The 20,481-nt window shown below is 34.9% G+C and overlaps 1 protein-coding gene and 1 pseudogene across 1 annotated transcript; one reads left to right on the top strand and one right to left on the bottom strand.

The window, feature by feature from the left end:
* Positions 1-585: 585 nt before the first annotated feature.
* On the bottom strand, positions 586-5,751 carry LOC132610844 (F-box/LRR-repeat protein 17-like). Its single transcript, XM_060325252.1, has 11 exons — positions 5,051-5,751; positions 4,403-4,504; positions 3,488-3,632; positions 3,204-3,388; positions 2,976-3,080; positions 2,468-2,565; positions 2,150-2,370; positions 2,010-2,076; positions 1,827-1,912; positions 1,243-1,341; positions 586-1,086 (listed from the first exon to the last, which is right to left on the bottom strand). Exons 1-11 carry the CDS (start codon positions 5,641-5,643, stop codon positions 1,021-1,023), a joined length of 1,767 nt encoding a protein of 588 aa, XP_060181235.1. The 5' UTR covers positions 5,644-5,751; the 3' UTR covers positions 586-1,020.
* A 1,944-nt stretch (positions 5,752-7,695) lies between these two features.
* On the top strand, positions 7,696-12,727 carry LOC132611025 (F-box/LRR-repeat protein 17-like; annotated as a pseudogene).
* Positions 12,728-20,481: the final 7,754 nt, after the last annotated feature.

Here is a 20,481-nt window from a genome sequence, read left to right as displayed (position 1 = left end):
CAAGTCGGCTGCATAAGGAAAGTAATTCAAGGCATAAAGAAAATAAGCTACTACGTACTTTTAGAACAAGAATCAAACTTTACTCAATCAATCAAATCAGCACAATCATGGAAATTCAAGCATTAAATCAAATATGCTATATAAGGAAACAAGTACTACTCCAACAAGGCAAATGACGCATAAGGAAGGCAGCTGTACAACATTTATTACCTATCAATGACACACAAAGAAACAAGTATTTGCCAACTAGGGTGATACCACAGAAGGAAAGCAACGTTACAAGACTTAATGAGCTCTTGCTTTATTCTTGGAAATTAGGATCCTCAATATTCCTAATTTACAAGGATCAATTCTCTTGGGTTGACATCTTTGCTGAAAAAGAGTCTAACGGCTAGTTGATTTGAAGACTATATATTCAAGAATCTAGAAACAAAGAAAAATATACATTCGTCGCATACTCTCAAGCTCTCTACTTTACTTTTCACAAACATTATATTCTTGAGTGATATAGTGTAAACAAAAAAGAAAAGAGAGATATAGTATAGTTTGTGAGGCATTGTATCAAAAAGATTACAAGTGTTTGAGTGTAGACATAAGAGCTCCATTCAAACAAACCATTGTACCAAACCATTTACAAAGAGCTGCAGAGAACACCCTTGCAACCCAAAGGTACTGGACTAGAATTCACATTGAATCTAAACCAGTATAAAATATCTGTGTCATTTATATTCTGAACTTTTATTACTGCGTTACTTTATAGTCGACTAGTGTTCTTAGGTAGTCAACTGTCTGAGCAAAAAAGTTACAATTCAACCCCAACCCTACTCTTGCACTTTCAAAGTTCACGGAGCCAAACACTTTTTATTGATAAAGGGAATAATCCCTCTATTGACATTGAGAATAGTTCTATCAATGAAAATTACATGATTAGGCTTTAGCCTCAGATCACTATATAACAAAGAATGGGACAAATATGATGGCCTAGAGTTACAACAAAGCGAGTACGAGTGAGTGTTTTGACTAATAAACAAGCACCGTGCAGCGTTTCTTTGAAATCCTTCTCTTTCTCTTCGGATCATCAAAAGGCTGCACATACATGAAGTATTTGTTTATATAGGAATAGTGTGAAATGCAATTTCTAGACAATCCAAAACGGAAATGGATAGAACCCAAACAAATGCTAAATGAACATAAAAAGTTCTATGATCAGAGATTGTAGTGATGCAAGCATTTTGGTATTACCTGGGGGCTGTATAAATGAGGAACTCTGATCCTTTTTGAGCCGTCTGGAAGACGTTTGTAAGGAAAATGATTGTCTCCAGCCATAAAATCACCACAAACCTGCATGGAATACAAAAGGGTGTCAGACTTAAACTCATTATCGGAGAGCAGTATAGGCATAACAGATGCAAACTGATCACAAAGTGAACTGCAGTGATTCAAATGCTCCTACTGCGATGGAAAATCTTCTACTCTCCCTACCTCAGGGCAAAAGGATATGGGTAGAACTTATCAGTTTTATCTTTTAACCTTGCCTGTACCAACAGAGAAGAGCAGGAAGCTTTAATTAAGTGAATCTTCAAGGCTAAGGATGTTTGGTTCTTTATACAGGAGGAGTGAGACAACATTACAAAGGTACAATCGGATTGCCCAAAGAAGTGCATATAATTGCTCCATCAATCTTACAGATGCCTCAAGTCTATGGTATCCACACAAGAATCTAACCAGTACTAACCGGCACAACATGAAAAAAATGGTCATCTGGCCAAAAAGATGATGCAGAACTGAAAACAAAGTCTAAAGGCAGGAGAGATCTGCTGGTTTACCTGGTTCTGAAGAGTTTCAACCAACATGTCTTGGCAACCAGATGCATGTACACTTTCCAGATTGGGGCACTGAAGTAGCAATCTTTCTGTAGTCAAGTATAAAATTTATGGTTTAGATAAAGAAAGAAGAGTCTCAATTCCAAAAGCGCTCACAGCCTAAATGAGGGACATGAAAGTGCAGACCTGGATTCAAATTCATACAAGAGTTCAGGTTCAAATCATTAAGCTCTGGGCAATTTAGATATAATGCCTGCATGAAGATTTCAATCAGCGACAGCAACAATGACGTGAATAATCCTTATATCTAGACTGATTATTCTTACATCTAAGCCAGAGCAACCCCATAAGCTGAATTTCTTCAAGCAGCTGTGCTTAATAATCAGTTTCTGATATATAAGGTGTAATTTACTACTCGGTGTTCTTTGTAACTCGCCATTATCATTTTCCTGAGTTGTTGGACTGTCTAGATCTGGATTGCATATGCTCATTCCACAGTCCAATAGCTCTAGATTAGGCAACTGAGCTGCAGCAAATTGTATGCCACCTATAAGATAATCCATCAAGAAAGAAAGGTAAATTAGTGAGCATGCCACAAATTGTGCTGAATTGGATGTCAAAGAAGCAGATTTAAGAAGTATTACTCGAAGTGATGTTTGGACAAAGAGCAAGGAGAAGTTTCGACAATGATTCCGGAAATACATTGCATATCATCCCAATGCCACTGTCACTAATACTAGACCTGTAACAAGAGAAATAGTTCACATCAGATATGCAGGTGCATGCCCATGCCCATTAAAGGCGTCACAGTGACATCAGCTAAATGTCGTTCTAAATTAACTTTCCAAGATCTACACAAGCAGATTAGGCTCCTCAGCCATCAAACTTAGTGCAATTGCTATCACAACGTTTGTTTCTACAAGCAGCCTTCAATATACCTGCTTAAGCATTGGTTGGTTTTCCTTTATGGCTGTTCGTTTGTTTTAGAGGATATACAGACATCCCAAGAAAAAGAAAATCAAACTGGAAGAACGAAACTACTATACTAATTAGATAAATACAGAATTTGTTTATCTATAACCTAACACTTCATTATTTGTCATCCCCGACAATATGGAGGAACCAAAGAAGACTTCAGGAAGTGAAACTTACCCACTCAAATCAAGTAACTCAAGGCTTGAGTAGCTTGACGCTATAGCGGCAACAGATGCATCAGTTATTTCTGACCCTAGTACAAGGGAAAGCATTCTTAATCTCCTGAAATTCAAAGCAGTAAAACAGAAACAATAAGCTTCATGAAGGGATATTCAAGGTATCTTCATAAATGACAAATTTGTCAAGGAAACTATGTAAGAACCAAAATCAAAGAACATTACAAACCTTAAGTTTGCTGCTGTTAGAGCAAGCACAACAGCATGTGTAAGCCGAACTGAAGCGACATGAAAGTTCTGAAGTCTTGGGCAGTACCTTCCAAGACCATCCACCATAGCAGTAAGATCAGTGCTGTCATTTTCTTGGCGAGAAAAATCTAGGGAAATTTCCTTCAAATTGGGGCAGTTGAAGACCTAAGCAAGTGGAAACATGTCAGATGAACATTTGTACCGCAGAAAATGGACTAAGCACAGATAGCTATAGGTTTAATGCTATAACATCAGACAGTTTACCATCTTAGAGTGACAAAAGAGACCCGAAAGGCAAAGAGTGAAAAGGCTGGTTGAAGAAAGAGTAAAGCCCCCGAGATTTGAGCAGCCTTCCATCTTAAGATTGGTAAGACACCTTTTATCAGCAACGAAACGACCTAATTCATCCCTATATAAGACACATGGGTTTAATAAGATACCATTAGATCATATTGATTTTGAAAGTATGACAAGAACAATGCTAAATATGAAAATATGCCAGCTCCTGCAATTCTACCAGGGATCCTCCAGAAGATGTCTAATTATGTAAAAATATCAGTTCCAATTTGGACACCAATTCTGAGATTAACAGCATTACAACGGTGATGAGTAAGGGCTGATGTTAATCTTAGTCATGTTAATACACTTACTTCAAGTACTATGTTCACTAGAAGTCATTTAATGTTGTTATTAGTATGCTGATAATTATGCAAAGAACTCAATTTTAGAAAACATAACATTAAATATTAGATAGAAACAAATCTAAATGAAGCATATTGAGAATGGATATTCATACAGTGTAACTATAATTAATTTAGAATTAATGTGTAAGTATTGCTGTTGTTAGAACGTGAAGTGGCATAATCACTGACTTCCCAAACATAAGTTCTTCGCATTCAATGCAGCTGAACATGAATGACTAAGTTAGCTAAAATCTATAACAATACTGCTAGCTAAAGAGAACAAGATCCAAAGATAACCAGGGATATTCTGCTTCTGCATTGACACATACATATAGCATATATACTGCATATGAGATATTAGACACAATTCGACTAAACAAAACTGTTACTAGATTGCATTGCGATAACAAAAACATCATAAAAAAAGTCAACTTGGCTAGCAAAGAATGCACAATTTAAGAAAAAAGACTGTGCAAAGTAGAGATCCAAAGCATACCCTGTAATTCGATTGACTGATGTATCGGAAGTGAGGATCTCTAGTGAATCCAGATTAGGGCAGGAAAATGCAATGCAGGCCAACATTGTTGCATCCACATCACTGAAACACCAAAACCAAGTTAATTAACCATCACACCACAAGAAAACCCAAAAAATAAAAATAAAAAATCATAGGTGGACCTCCAATTACCATCTAAAACAGCATCTCTTTTTTTTTTTTTTTATAAAGGTAGCATCTTGTATTCATATCCAAAAGCAGCACCTGGAAGTGCTGAGGGGGTAATTACAAGCTCATAAAACAGCATCTCATTTAACTTAACTCCACAAAGTATACCTAAAAAGTGAGGTTGATTTGGCAGATGGTCACTCAACTAATAGCTATTATCTTAGAAAGTCACCCTTCTTCTTGATTCCAATCTTAACAAAGAAAGCAACTTTATGAGATAATAATTATTAGATGAGTGACCATTTGAGAAATCAACTCCTCATAAATGTTAACATCCTACTAATTGGTCTTCGGCATTCTCTTAGCAAAATTACCACATTTTGATTATCTTGATTGGTCTTAAATAAAGCTATCGTTTTGTTCCTAAAGAAAACGGATCCAGTTAATAAATGTTTAGATCCATTTATTAAAAAAACTAACCTTTTCATTGTAAGAGAAAGCTTAACAAGTCTAGGACATTTCTTCAAGACTGATCCAACAACTCCAATCTGAGTTTTCAAAGGAACCCCAAGTCTAAGTTCCTGAGCAGACTTCCAAATCCTTGTACAAACATCTCTCCAACCCTTACAAACCTTCGCCGATGAAAGCAACTCTGATGGTGGCAATCTCTTAAGCACTTCCCATAAACAATTCCCTGGCAACTTCCCGGACCCACCTAAATCCAATAAATCCACGTCATCATCATCATCAACATCAGATCCAGGTGATTCATCGCTAACACCAATGTCGTCGTCATCAAAAGAAAGCGCTCGCCTGAGCTGAGGAACTACTGGCTGACGTGGCGGCTGAGTACGAATAACGGATAACGGAGAAGGGGAAACAATGGATTTAGCATCACTGAGTGTGGGAGTAGGAACTACTAGTTCAGTAGTAGGATTATTATTATTATTGCAAATATGGCCTTTTTTTGGAAGACCACATCTGCCACAGTTATAGCCACCGCGTTTTTTGCCGCGCTTGGGAATGAAGTCATCGGAGATAGGGGTACATGGGTGGGATTGGCGGCCTTCCATTTTGGATTTGGGAGTGAATTAAAGGGTAAAAGTGAAGTCAATGTGATGAAAGTGTGGTAAGAGTGGCTAAGAAATAAAGAGCTGTAGGCGCGGGAGTTTTTATCATTTTTGGCGCAATTTGGCGCGCCTGTCTATTTGGATTTTAATTTTAATTTTAATGGGCGGAGTGCTGAAGGAGCGTCATGTGCTACTGTGTGTGGGGGAATAAGATAATTGATATTTGAATTTGTTTCTTAAATGGGTCAAATTAATGTGTTTCTATCTTTGTTTTTTTCCAAAAAAAAAAAAATCACCTAAAAAGCATTTGTCTTCGTCATAACTCATAATAGTCTTTTTATTTATTTTCTTTCCTATTTTTCTCACTTGTATAGGATTGACTTGCTTACTTTTTAAATCTCAAGAGTTTAATTCTACTATTTTTGTGGACTTTTAAAGCCACCACGTGCCTTTAGGGGTGCCTATCGGTCGGTACGGTTTATTGGTTTCGATTTGTAAATATGCTAAATTAATAACTAAATTGATAAAATATTCATTATCGATTTTTTATTTTTGATTTATTGGTTTTTGGTCCTTAACAGTTTAATTTTCAATTTAACCGATAAGAAGATGATCTGCTAATTTTTTTGGTTTCTCTTGTTTTAATTTGTTCACATTTACACATTGCCTTCGTACATCAAGGTCTACACAAATTACAAAATAAAAATTAAAATGCATTGTAGCAATCAAGAAGCAAATCATCAAATGATAATGAAATTCAATTTGTTTAATGCATTATAAACAGTGAAAGTACAAATGATAAACGAATTGAGAGAATAAGCATGCCTGCGGTAAGAATTTAGAAATAGAATTTATATCTAAAAAATAAAATTTAAAGCCACTATTATATAATTGGGGATAAAAAGATAATTTTAATATACGTTTGTTGGGGTAATCAAGCAGCAAATCATCAAATGCTAATGAACTTTCAATTTGTTTAATGCATTATAAACAGTGAAAGTACAAACGATAAACGAATTGAGAGAATAAGCGTGCCTGCGATAAGAATTTAGAAATAGGATTTGTATTTAAAAAATAAAAGTTAAAGCCACTATTATATAATTAGGGACAAAAATATAATTTTAATATGCATTTATTGGGGTATCGGTTTAACCATTTACTAAATCCTTCAAACCGAAAATCGAATTGATAACACAATTTTTTTTTTTACAAACCGTTAACCCAATAACCCGAAACTGCTAAACCAATAATGTTTTAATGATTTGATTTATCGATTAAACAGGTTTTTGCACACCCCCAAGCGCCTATTGTCCAGTGATTTCAAATATTTGGCCAACTAATCATCGAGTTGTGTTTTAACACAAAGGGAGTGAAAACCTGGATAGCTAAAGAGAACAATAGATAATTAAGGTGTGAAACTCACAAGAAATGAAATGATAGTATAGGTTTGTTTTTTTCCCATAAGAATATCAAAAACTCAAGATTAGTGGGAAGGGTTAAATTCGCCCCTTAACTATGCGAAGGTTCAAATTTATCCCTAAACAATGTGAAATATTCAAATTTGTCTTTTATTTAAAAGATTTAATTTTTAATTGCGAAACACGTGACATTACTGATGTTAAACTTTCGTCATTTGAGGGTATTCCATAACAAAGAAGTCACAAATTCAAATGTGAATGGCCCTTTTTCCTACACTTCCCTAAGTTTGTGTAGAAAAAGAAAATTTACTGTTCTCTTTGTTTCAATTTTGTTGACTTGATTTGGAGTACAAATGTCAAATTAACTAATGGTTGGTGTGTAGATTTAAAAAAAAAAATCATGTTTAGAAATTATATAATCATAATAATTAACAATTTAAAATATTATATATTATTTTAAAAAATTTAAGATAATTTTTTTTTTTAATTATATAAATAATAACTAAGACAAACAAATTAAAACAAAGATAGTAATTATACTATTTGAGCCAGGTAAGTGAGGCACATGATACTCCTTCGAGCGCTCCACCCCATTATAATAAAAATTCAAAGAGATTAGCGCCAAAACTCCCGCGCCTACAGCTCTTTATTTGTTAGCCACTCTTACCACACTTTCATCACATTGACTTCACTTTTACCCCTTTAATTCACTCTCAAATCCAAAATGGAAGGCCGCCAATCACACCCATGTACCCCTATCTCCTATGACTTCATCCCCAAGCGCGGCAAAAAACGCGGTGGCCATAACTGTGCCAGATGTGGTCTTCCGAAAAAAGGCCATATTTGCAATAGTAATAATCCTACTACTGAAGTAGTAGTTCCTACTCCCACACTCAGTGATGCTAAATCCATTGTTTCCCCTTCTCCGTTATCCGTTATTCGTCCTCAGCCGCCGCGTCAGCCAGTAGTTCCTCAGCTCAGGCGAGCGCTTTCTTTTGATGACGACGACATTGGTGTTAGCGATGAATCACCTGGATCTGATGTTGATGATGATGACGTGGATTTATTGGATTTAGGTGGGTCCGGGAAGTTACCGGGGAATTGTTTGTGGGAAGTGCTTAAGAGATTGCCACCATCAGAGTTGCTTTCATCGGCGAAGGTTTGTAAGGGTTGGAGAGATGTTTGTACAAGGATTTGGAAGTCTGCTCAGGAACTTAGACTTGGGGTTCCTTTGAAAACTCAGATTGGAGTTGTTGGATCAGTCTTGAAGAAATGTCCTAGACTTGTTAAGCTTTCTCTTACAATGAAAAGGTTAGTTTTTTAATAAATGGATCTAAACGTGTATTAACTGGATCCGGTTTCTTAAGGAACAAAACGATAGCTTTATTTAAGACCAATCAAGATAATCAAAATATGGTAATTATGCTAAGAGAATGCCAAAGACTAATTAGTAGAGTGTTAACATTTCTGAGGAGTTGATTTCTCAAATGGTCTCTCAACTAATAAGTAGTTATTATCTCACAAAGTTGCTTTCTTTGTTAAAAAAAGCTGGAATTAAGAAGGGTGACTTTTTGAGATAATAGCTATTGGTTGAGTGACTATCTAAGAAATCAACCCCATTTCTGAGGTATACTGATTGTAGAGTTAAGCTAAATCAGATGCTGTTGTAGATGGTAATTGGAGGTCCACCTGTGATTTTTTTTTTTTTTGTGGTCTGATGGTTAATTAACTTGTTTTTGATGTTTTAGTGATGTGGATGCAACAATGTTGGCCTGCATTGCATTTTCCTGTCCTAATCTGGATTCACTGGAGATTCTCACTTCCGATACCTCAGTCAATCGGATCACAGGGTATGCTTTGGATATCTGGTTTGCACAATCTTTTTTCTTAAATTGTGCATTTTTATCTTCTGCTATGTATCCATATTAACTTTTCTAGCCAAGTTGACTTTTTTATGTTGTTTTGTTATCACAACGCAATCTAGTAACAGTTTTGTTTAGTCGGACTGTGTCTAATATCTCATATGCAGTATATGCGCTATATTATCTAATATTTAATAACATAGATTTTTTAACGTGTTCTTTTGCATATTTGATTGGAATACTAATATCTAACAGGATAGAATGTGAACATAGGACTTAAGTAATTGTACTAACATGACTAAGTCTTAATTCAATCTAGTTGATATTGCCTATAAGTATCTTCTACTCTTAAGTGTACTAACATCACTAACTCTTAATTCAATCTAGTTGATATTGCCTATAAGTATCTTCTACTCTTTTGTGCGTTGCTTAGTTTGCATGAGTTTCAAGAGATTATAGTTCTTTTGAACTTCTTTTCGTTATGATTTTATGTCTGTCTTTAACACGTTCATAGTTTCACACATATGGATACATCTCAATTTACTTTCTCTTATATTAACCTCTATGTATGCTACTTGAATCTTCTGTTAACATGATGGTTTTTTAATCTTATCTATTCTTGTATTATTGCATCTTCATATTAATACCTCACATTTGATACCATATAAAAATTGTATGTATTTTATTAGCCTAACTAAATACCATTTATGAGAGAATAATGAATCTCATCTGTCTATGATAGCTTTTGCGCATTGACACATTTTGATCCGTCCTTCTTTGGCAGACATTGTGATGCTGTTAATCTTTTATTTGGTCTCCAATTGGAACTTTGTTATTGTTGAATAATTAGACATCTTCTAGAAGAACCCTTAATAGAATTGTAGGGGATGAGCCTATCTTTTATATTCAGGAATGATTTTGTAATATTATCAATGTCAATGTGATCTAATTGTATCTTATGAAAACCCGTGTGTCTTATGTAGGGACGAATTAGGTCGTTTTGTAGCTGATAAAAGGTGTCTTACCAATCTTAAGATGGAAGGGTGCTCAAATCTTGGGGGATTTACTCTTTCTTCAACCAGCCTTTCTAGTATTTGCCTTTCTGATCTCTTTTGTCACTCTAAGATGGTAAACTGTCTGTTGATGTTATGGCATTAAGCCTCTAAATATATGCGCTTAGTCCATTTTCCGCAGTACAAACCTTCATCTGACATGTTTCCACTTGCTTAGGTCTTCAACTGCCCCAATTTGAAGGAGATTTGCCTGGATTTTTCTCGCCAAGAGAATGACAGCACTGATCTTACTGCTATGGTGGGTGGTCTTGGAAGGAGCTGCGCAAGACTACAGAACATTCATGTTGCTTCAGTTCGGCTTACACATGCTGTTGTGCTTTCTCTAACAGCAGCAAATCTAAGGTTTGTAATGTTCTTTGATTTTGACTCTTACGTTTTTCTTTGACTAATCTTTCTTTTTTTAAAGATACCTTGAATATCCCTCCACGAAGCTTATTTGTTACTGCTTTGAATTTCAGGGGATGAACGCTTTCCCTTGTACTGGAGTCGGAAATAACTGATGCATCTGTTGCTGCTATTGCTTCGAGCTACTCGAGGCTTGAGTTTCTTGATTTGAGTGGGTAAGTTTCACTTTCTGATGTCTTCTTTAGTTCCTCCATATTGTTGGGATGGCAAATGGCGGAGTTTTAGATTATAATAAACAAATTCTGTATTTATCTAATTAGCGTGATGGTTGCTTTCTTTTCTTCCCGTTTTATTTTCTTTTCCTTGGGATGCCTGTATATCCTATAAAACAAACCAACAACCATATAGTAAAACAAACAAATGCTTAAGCAGGTATGTTGTAACCGGTAGCAATTGAACTAAGTTTGATTGTTGAGAAGGAAGCTAATATGCTTCTGTAGATCCTGGAAAGTTAATTTACAATGACATTTAGCTTATGTCACTGTGATGCCTTCAGTGGCCTGCATATCTAATGTCAACATATTTCTCTTGTTACAGGTCTAGTATCAGTGACAGTGGCATTGGAATGATATGCAACGTATTTGCAGAGACATTGTCGAAACTTCTCCTTGCGCTTTGTCTAAATATCACTTCAAGTAATACTTAAATCCGCTTCCTTGAAATCCAACTCATCACAATTTGTGGCGTGCTTACTAATTTATTTTTCTTTATTGTTGGATTAATTTTTAGGTGGCATACAATTTGCTGCAGCTCAGTTGCCTAATCTAGAGCTAATGGACTGTGGAATGAGCATATGTGATTCAGATCTAGACAGTCCAACAACTCAGGAAAATGATAATGGCGAGTTACAAAGAACACCGAGTAGTAAATTACACCTTATATACCAGAAACTGATTATTAAGCACAGCCGCTTGAAGAAACTCAGCTTATGGGGTTGCTCTGGCTTAGATGTAAGAATAATCAGTCTATAAGATATATGTATTCTTCATGTCATTGCACTGTCGCTGATGGGAATCTTCATGCAGGCCTTATATCTAAGTTGCCCAGAGCTTAATGATTTGAACCTGAACTTTTGTATGAATTTGAATCCAGGTCTGCACTTTCATGTCCCTCATTTAGGTTATTAGCCTGTTGGAATTGAGGCTCTTCGTTCTTTATCTAACCACAAATTTTATACTTGACTACAGAAAGATTGCTACTTCAGTGCCCCAATCTAGAAAGTGTACACGCATCAGGTTGCCAAGACGCTTTGGTTGAAACTCTTCAGAATCAGGTAAACCAGCAGATGTCTCCTGCTTTTAGACTTTGTTTTCTGTTGTGCATCATCTTTCTGGCCAGATGACCATCTATTCCATGTTCCGCCAGTTAGGACTGGTTAGACTCTTGTGTGCTTTCATAGACTTGAGGCATCTGTAAGATTGGGAGAGCAATTATTTGCACGTTTTTGGGCATCCGATCATACCTTTACAATCTTGTTTTGCTCCTGCTGTATAAAGAAACAAACTTCCTTGGTATTACCTTGGATATTCACTTAATTAAAGCTTCTTGCTCTCTCTGTTGGTACATGTAAGGTTCAAGTAAAGCTGACAAGTTAAACTCATATCCTTTTGCCCTGGGTAGGGTAGTGTAAAAAGAGATTTTTAAAACTAAATGCTTACTACTCATATCCTTCTGCCCCCATAGGGGAACTTTCCATGGCAGTAGGAACATTTGAATCACCCAGTTCACTTCGTGTTCAGTTTTCTTCTGTTAGCCTATACTGCTCTCTGAAAATGGTTTTAAGTCCGACTCCCTTCTGTGTTCCATGCAGGTTTGTGGTGATTTTATGGCTGGCGACAATCATTTTCCAAGCAAACATCTTCCTGATGGCTCAAAAAGGATCAAAGTTCCTCATTTATACAGCCCCCAGGTAACACCAAAAAGCTTGCATCTCTACAAGCTGATAACACAACTAAAAGTCGTGTGATTTTTCATTTAGGTATCTAAGACATTTGTCTGGGTTCTACCCATTTCTGTTTTGAATTGTCTAGAAATTGCCTTTCACACTATTCCTGTATAAATTAATATTTTTATGTATGTGCAGCCATTTGATGATGCAAAGAGAAAGAGAAGGATCTCAAAGCAACACTGTGCTGTGCTTGTATAGTAGTTAAAAACTTGTCTTGTACTATCTTTGTTGTTACTCTAGGCCATCTTATTTTCCCACTTTTTGTTACATAGTGATCTGAGGCTAAAGCCTAATCATGTAATTTTCATTGATAAAAACTATTGACAGGGATTACATTCCCTTTATCAATAAAAAGTGCTTGGCTCTGTGAACTTTTGATCAGAGGTAAATTTTATGTGGTATCTTCAGCATTTCTCCCCCTGATGAAAGAAAGTCTGGTTTGAAGAAGCTGCATTCTGCTTGTACACGCCAAATTCTCTTTTTGGTCAATCTTTTTAGGATATTTCCGGTTGAGACACTAGTTTTAGGTGGAGGGGATGGGACTGTGAAAGAGCAACTGTTGGCATGGATGCATAAACCCTAAAAAATCATAACACTGAAAAGGAAATTGATAATCAGGCTCTTGGGGTGTGTTTGGTAAGAAGGATAATGTTCTCCATGAAAAATGTTTTTCAAGAATTTAAGTGGGTTTTTTACTTATTTTCTTGTGTAAGCAAAAAATATTAACCTAAAAGCATTTGTATATAAATTAGACAAATACTATGGAAGGTGGGGGGTGGGGGTAGGGGTGTGTGGTGGTGATGACTAGAGCTACGTGGGTGGTGAGGTATACTTACGACTAAAATAGTAAGTAAAATAATTGCGGAATTTAAAAGAAAGTATTTACAAAAGTTGAAGACTTTTTATTCAAACATTGAAAGCACACATGGAATTTTACAGAGAAGGAAGGGGAAAAGGCTATTTCGAAGTCGGGGGTGATTTTCGAATGCCTTCCTAATTACAACTTGAGAGTCTTATATAGACCTCGAAAATAATTAACATCTCTTGGATGATTACAAGTGGACGGCTATCTTTAAAGATCCCTTCTGCTTTTGCTTTTGAAAGTTGGGCGATTGCTTTTGTAAAGTTCTTTGCCACTTCTCTTTTGTAAAGTTTGGACGGCTACTTTTGTAAAGTTGTCGGCCATCTGCTTTTACCTCTTTCTTTTCCGAAGGGGTAAATACCTTTTATCCTGATTCTTGATAATGAAGATATGCTTGGGTCATTCTTTGTGGGTCCATCATGTCTCCATTATCTTCTGTTGATGAAGATGTCGTATCCAGTAGTTCTTGGACATTTGCTGGGTCGGTATCATCAATATTGCTCAGAGCTTCTAGGAGCTTCTTTTTTAATTCTGCCTTGGATTCGGTTGATCCTGTCCTGCTGCTAGATGGCTTTGGATTCTTAATTTTCAAATTTTTAGACTCCGGTGTCCATCCTTTGATTTTAATGGTTTTGACTAAATATTTAATTCTTGATATTTCAGCTATGTCAAAAGACCAACTGATGATGTAAGAAATTCTTTTTCTTATGTAATATTGACATAATTTAATATGATCCGGTAAGGTGGAAATCTCTTGTTCCTTCTGGAATCTTTCGTAATGGATTTTGAAGCTTTTAGGCATTGTTGCCTCATTGCCTCCAAATCTTTCCCACCGGGTGTAGAACCATCTAGGGATTATTGACTTAGACATTTGTTCGCTGTATTTTACGAACCATGTGTGAGAAATGGGTCGTACATACAGAAAATTGTACCATGCCCATTCATAATCATAGTAATTATAGGTCCGAGGCCTATGTTGTTTTGATAATACGATTGGAGTATGTAGATGATCCACTTTCCAATCAAAAGGACTAATAAGCTTGTTTATAGTGAACTTTGAATATGCAATACCGTCTTGGCCGTACTTATTGCTCAAAGTATGTTCAATTGTTATTGATCCCGTGTCTGTCAGGATAAATTCGCAACATCTCCTAGTCTTGATAGGATCGTTGGTTTCAATATAGTCAAAATTGGTATAGCAAGGTTTGAGTAAATCTTCAACCTTCCAGTCTGAATAATGTTTATCTAATGCCATAACAGGAAGCATGGCTTTGTTAACAAGTTTGAACTCTTCAGGAGTTGCCTGCTGTTTATCTTCCTTCTTTGAGGGAGTGTTGGGGTCAACTGCTTGAGCAAAAGACTTTGGGTTCTTCATTTCATAGCAATCACTGGTTTGGATTTTTCCTTTACCTGTTGCTGAGCTGGTAGAGGGTTGTTGCATCCTTTGGAATGGTGATGATGGTTCTGTTTGGGGAATAGAACCAAGAATGGTTAATTTTTTGTTTTGGATTGGAAATGTGGGCCTCATGGGCCTGGTTAAGTTTGGGAATTCAGCTAAGGCTGAATACCTGTTATCATTTGGCTTTTTATCAGGTTTTTCTGGAAAGGGGAGGTTGGGGCTCCTGGCCTCATGGTTACCCTGTAAAAATTCCCTTGTAAGAAAATTTGGTAAAGAGTTTAAATCTCTTTTTATAAATTCGATTTCAAAATCAAAACTTGATAGTAAGGCTTGCCATCTGGCAAAAATTTGTTTAGAAACAAGATTTTTAACATCTTTTTTGTAAAATCTCTTTTGCTGATTTGCAATCAATTCTTAATAAAAAAAAATTCTTATTTATCAAATCATCTTGGAATTTTGTAATACATAGTACTATAGATAAAATTTCTTTTTTAACAGTACTATAATTCTTTTGTGCAGGATTCCAGATCCCTGACGTGAAACAAACCAGTTGTTCTATAGACTCTGGGAAGTTCTTTGTTTAAATATTCCACCGTATGCTTCGTTAGAAGCATCGGTTTCTACTATCATGAAAGCATCTGAGTTTGGAATACCTAGACATGGAAGTCTTTTGACAACAGTCTTGATTTTCCTAACTGATTCTGTTTGTTTTAGACTCCATGGGACTGGGTTCTTCCTAAGACGTTTGTAAAGAGGTTCACAGATTTTTCTAATATTAGGGATAAAGTCTGCAACATAATTAAGACTTCCTAAAAACCTTTGTAATTGGGTTTTGTCAGGAATTTCATCTGGAAATTTAGAAGAGAATTCTATGGGTTTATAAGTACCTTGGTATAAGTCGTGTCTTAAAAATCTAATTGTTGTTTGAAACAATTTAATCTTTTTAGCACTTACCACTAAACCATTATGTCTGACAATCTTAAAGAAAATATTCAGATGTTTAAAGTGAGAGTCTATGTCTTCAGAAAATATTAATACATCATCTATATAGACAATAGACATATTGCTATAGGGATTAAAAATATTATTCTGAAATTCAGACGGGGCATTTTTTAACCCAAAAGGCATAACATTCCATTCATATTGCCCAAAAGGGACATTGAATGCAGTTTTGTATTTATCTTTTTCAGCAACTTGTATTTGCCAAAATCCTAATTTCATATCAAACTTACTATAGATGTTTGTTTGTAAGTTCTTTTTAATAAATCTCTTTTATTAGGTATCGGGTACCTAATCCATTGTAGTACCTTATTTAAAGGTTTGTAATTTATAACTAATCTGGGAGATCCTCTTTCTTTTTCGGCATTTTTATTTACATAAAATGCTGAACAGCTCCAAGGGGATCTAGAGGGTCTTATTATCTTTTTTTTTTGTAAAAGATCATTGATTTCATTTTTGCAAGTTTCCATTAACTCGTGGTTCATTTGGATAGGTCTCGCCTTTGTAGGGATGGTCTGTTCATTGAATCCATCAATATATGGTAGCTCAACAATGTGTCGCTTTCTGTCCCAAAAGCGTTTGGTAATTCTGAACAAACTTCATGTTCAAGTTTTTCTTGAAAACTTGCTATTTTCCTTTCTATCACCAGAGTTTTTAAAGTTTGTTCAATTTTTTTAATCTTAATTTCATCTTTTAAGTATGAAATCTGATTAGACAATAAACATATTTTGAAAATGGTTTTTGATTTAACAGAATCACTTTCATCTTGAGAAATAGTAGATAAATAAGGAAATCTAATTTCCTTTCCTAATACGGTGGTATAGATTGCATCTAATACAACATAATAAGGTTTTATATGAGTTATAAATGGGGTTCCCAAAATAACTTGTTCATTTATATCTCGAGTAACCACAAAATTATTGATAAAACAAATTCCATCATTACAGATGTGGGCTTTAGACAATTTGTAATCTATTTTCAGTTTTTCTCCAGTGGCGGGGTATAACTTAGAAGTACTCTTTTCCAAATATTTAGTAGGTATTAATCCTTCCATGATGCAGTTTTTATCTGCTCCTGAATCTATTAAAGCCAACTTATTAAGCGTTATGTTTCCTACTTTTAAAGTAATAGGGACATGCCAGCTTTGTGATTTGACTATTGCTACAGTTCTGCCTGTATCGTTATTATTAGATGTTTCTACAATTTCATCATTTTCTTGATGATCTATAGAATCATTATTGTTGGAATGATTATCTTCACTATCTTCTGCAAGAGTTTCTTTTCTTGTTTGAGATAATACCTGATCAGTTAGATAGTCCATTTTGACTTTATTAAGCCTTGATTGAACATTTTTAATCTCCTTTTTTACCGAGATTAATTCATACTGTAAATCCTGGATAATAGGTTTCTCATCCTTGGAAGAAAACCTATTCATAACATTTTTCATATTAAAAGGTTCAATCGAAGGTTTTTCCTTGGATTGATTTATGATAATATTTTTTAACTCAATTAGATATTTCTTTCTGGCCTCTTCATCAGTGATATGAGTGACAAGGTCGAGAAGAAATTCTTTTGATTCCTTAGTAATAACGTTGATTGAATTCTGGCTGCAGGTGTATATAGCTCTTGTACAACTACAATCTTCAGATTCATAAGTGTTGGAACTGTAGTCTAATTCAATTTTGATGTCACTAATTTCACTAAAAGAAGATGAAGTGTTGTCGTTATCTTCTAAAATAGTATAGAGTTCATTTTTTATCTTATCATCAAACTTCGAGAAGATTTATCTTCTTTTTCTTTCTATTATTGACTCGACACTCATTAGACTTGTGGCCTGTTTTGCCACATGTCCAGCATGTATCTCCAGAATTCTTTTTTGGTGATCTTTTAAATCTTTTCTTTTTATAAGAATTATCTACATTCTTCTTTTTCCTATAATGAGGTTTTGAAGTAGTAGATTTCTTTGCTATTTTACTCGATTTTTTGGATGGAGCAGAGATTTTTTTCAAAACCAAAGTCTTGACAAAAGCTTCCTAAATCCTTTTGAGATTGTTGTTGATCATTTTTCAAGAAATGTTTTAGTTTTAAATCTGTGCATAGATCTAATCCTGTTACATTAATATAACTAATTATATCTCCATAGGTAAGGTTTTCATATGGGATTCTTCCATTGAACATATCCTTGATTTTGGTTCTAACCTTTTCGGCGAATAATGAAGGTAGACCGCTAATAAATCTTTCTTTTCAGAAATCATTACCAGAGTCTTCTCTTATCATAACTTTTTCTAAGAACATATCTTTATACCACCTAAAATCATCTAATTTGGGGCATTTAATATTGTTTAATAATTCTAAACTTCTATCGGAAAAGTTTTGGTTCTCCAATGAAGTGTTTAGCAATACTGTAAATTAGTGTTGCTGAAGCATCTTCTATTGTTTCCTCAACGACTACTTGGTTATTTCCTTCCATTTTTAATACATAACCTATGGTTATGGCTCCTAAAATTTGGGCTCTATTATCTTCAGAGAGATAATTATCCCACTAATTTTTTAACATTCCTGTGAAACCAGAAATAATTAGAGAAGCAGCATATTTATCTCCAGCATACTTAATTTTGTAAGCTGTGATAGCCATACCCATTTCGTGTAATATTTTATAGATTTGGCTTTCTGCTAATCCATCTATGTTCCATTCAGATATATCATTTCTGTCACACCCCATTTTTACCCGGAGGTTAAAGTAGAAGTATGACGTATTGGAGATTCCTGTTTTTGTTTTGTTTAAGGAGTCGCCACCTAATTATTTACGGTGAATTAGGACACCTAAAGTTTATTAAAGTTATGTTTAAAGTTAACTCTGTTTAAGGTCTGCGAAACTTAAGATTCTAGGTAAGGGTTCAATTAGTCTAAAGGGAAGGTATTAGGCATCCTTTAAGACCCATTAACAATGGTTAACCGACCGGACTTATGTTATTTAATTAAGGCTAAATGTAGATGTAAATATTTAAATATTTAAGAAAATACCTTGTAAGTATTGCTAAAGTTATTTAAAGTGAAACTTGTAGAAAATAATAGTTGCATAAAAGAGTTTAGTTACAAATGAACTAAAAAAAAAACAGAATGTGTAATGTTTATATGTTTTGGAGAAAATGACTAACAAATTTAAAAGAGTTATTTAATAAAGTTTTATAGAAAGACTATTAGTTCAGCGTATATTGTGCGAAGGTTTTTTTATTTAAAACAAATATGTATTTCAAGTGCTGGACAGGAACTAAAGTGAAAAAAGTTATCCGTTGAAACTAATTTGCTTTTTATTTCTTAGAATAAACTAACATTAGTGTAAAATTTGTGACGCTTTAAACTTCTAAAATAGTAAGCATAAATTATGATTCCCTTAGCCACAAGATGTAGTCATGCTATTTTGAAAATCAATTACTCAAATAAATGTTATAGATACTATAAATAGTTTTAAAAATAGAAGTAAATGTAATTTGTGGAATTAACTACCCATTACTAAACTAAAACCCTTAATGTTACTAAAGTTTATCTTAATTAACAAGCACAAATGTTAGTCATACACTACATGTTAAATGTACACAGAAATAAAAATAGAAGGATAGATATAATATAAATGGGCTTGGCCCATTTGGATTGTTGCGATCCGTTTGCAGCTGGGCTTCAGCCCAGTAACAGTTTTTATGTGTTGTTGCTGTTGTCGCGCCTATTGGGCTTCGGCCCAGATTTTATTTCCTGGTTTGGCTGCTACTATATGGGGGCTGACTCGAGGAATGTTACGTTGGGCCTTTAACCCAACATCGGATGCGGAAGATGACGAATCCCTTGGACTCGTGCTCGATAGTCATGCATTAAAATGAAGGAAAAGAATTAGCATCCATTCAGATGAATCAACCAAAACTAGATAACAAAACACTGAAAGGCAAAACAAACATGCTGGAAGTCCAAACTAAACATTTTTAATGAAAAACAAATAATGAAACTCAATGTGTTGAAGGGGAGGCATTATGTTTCTATAATGGGCTGAACAGTTTTAGCACAAGAGATAAACTAAACCAGCTAAAAAAAACGACAACAACCAACCGAAACTAAAATGTAATCTGCATAAAAAATTCTCGCTTCTATCAAATACCCGTCACAATATAGGGACTGAGTTTTGATTCAGGCTTTTGTCAAACAGGTAGATAGTCAATAACAGCGACGCAACAAAGATGGTCCATGGGAGAGGAGATACTTAAGCCAATGTAGCATCAATTTCTTTCAAAATAACAGGGGGCAGCAAGACCAAATAACAGAAGAAACGAGTAAAACAATTTCAGTAACTTACGCATATATCAGGTATATTCTACTGTATATATCATAATGCATACATGATGTCTCCTATTCCTGTAATAAACACCTACCAGTTTCATAGCATACGACGATACCTAATCAATATTTCAGTTTAATTGCCCACAGGAGTCAACAGGCAACAACACACAAATCATTTTGTAATGCAAGCATAGGGACAACAGTCACTAGATCCTTTCATATTTAGGATGCATAGCACTGATTTATCTTAATACCTACCTTGTCAAGCTAGTTTAATTTATCGCAAACAGTGACGAATGATAATACATACTTCGAATTCTTGATTTCTTTAAACCCCCATTTAGCCAACCCAGCAAAATGCAGCAAACTATATTGTACAGACAATCCCAACAGTCCATGGACCCATAGTTGAAGCTAGATCAAATTCATCATTGTTTCGAACAAGCAAACAGACATGTGATAATGCATAGTATATTTGTCATCGTAGGCAATGCGAGATGTGTTAATAGATACTGTTAGCCACAGATAGGGAATTAAGCAAATAGGACT

Source organism: Lycium barbarum, chromosome 9, assembly GCF_019175385.1.
Source record: "Lycium barbarum isolate Lr01 chromosome 9, ASM1917538v2, whole genome shotgun sequence".
In the NCBI taxonomy this organism is placed as follows: domain Eukaryota; kingdom Viridiplantae; phylum Streptophyta; class Magnoliopsida; order Solanales; family Solanaceae; genus Lycium; species Lycium barbarum.
Note: the sequence above shows the minus strand (reverse complement) of the source record. Positions and strands in the feature narration are given on the sequence as shown.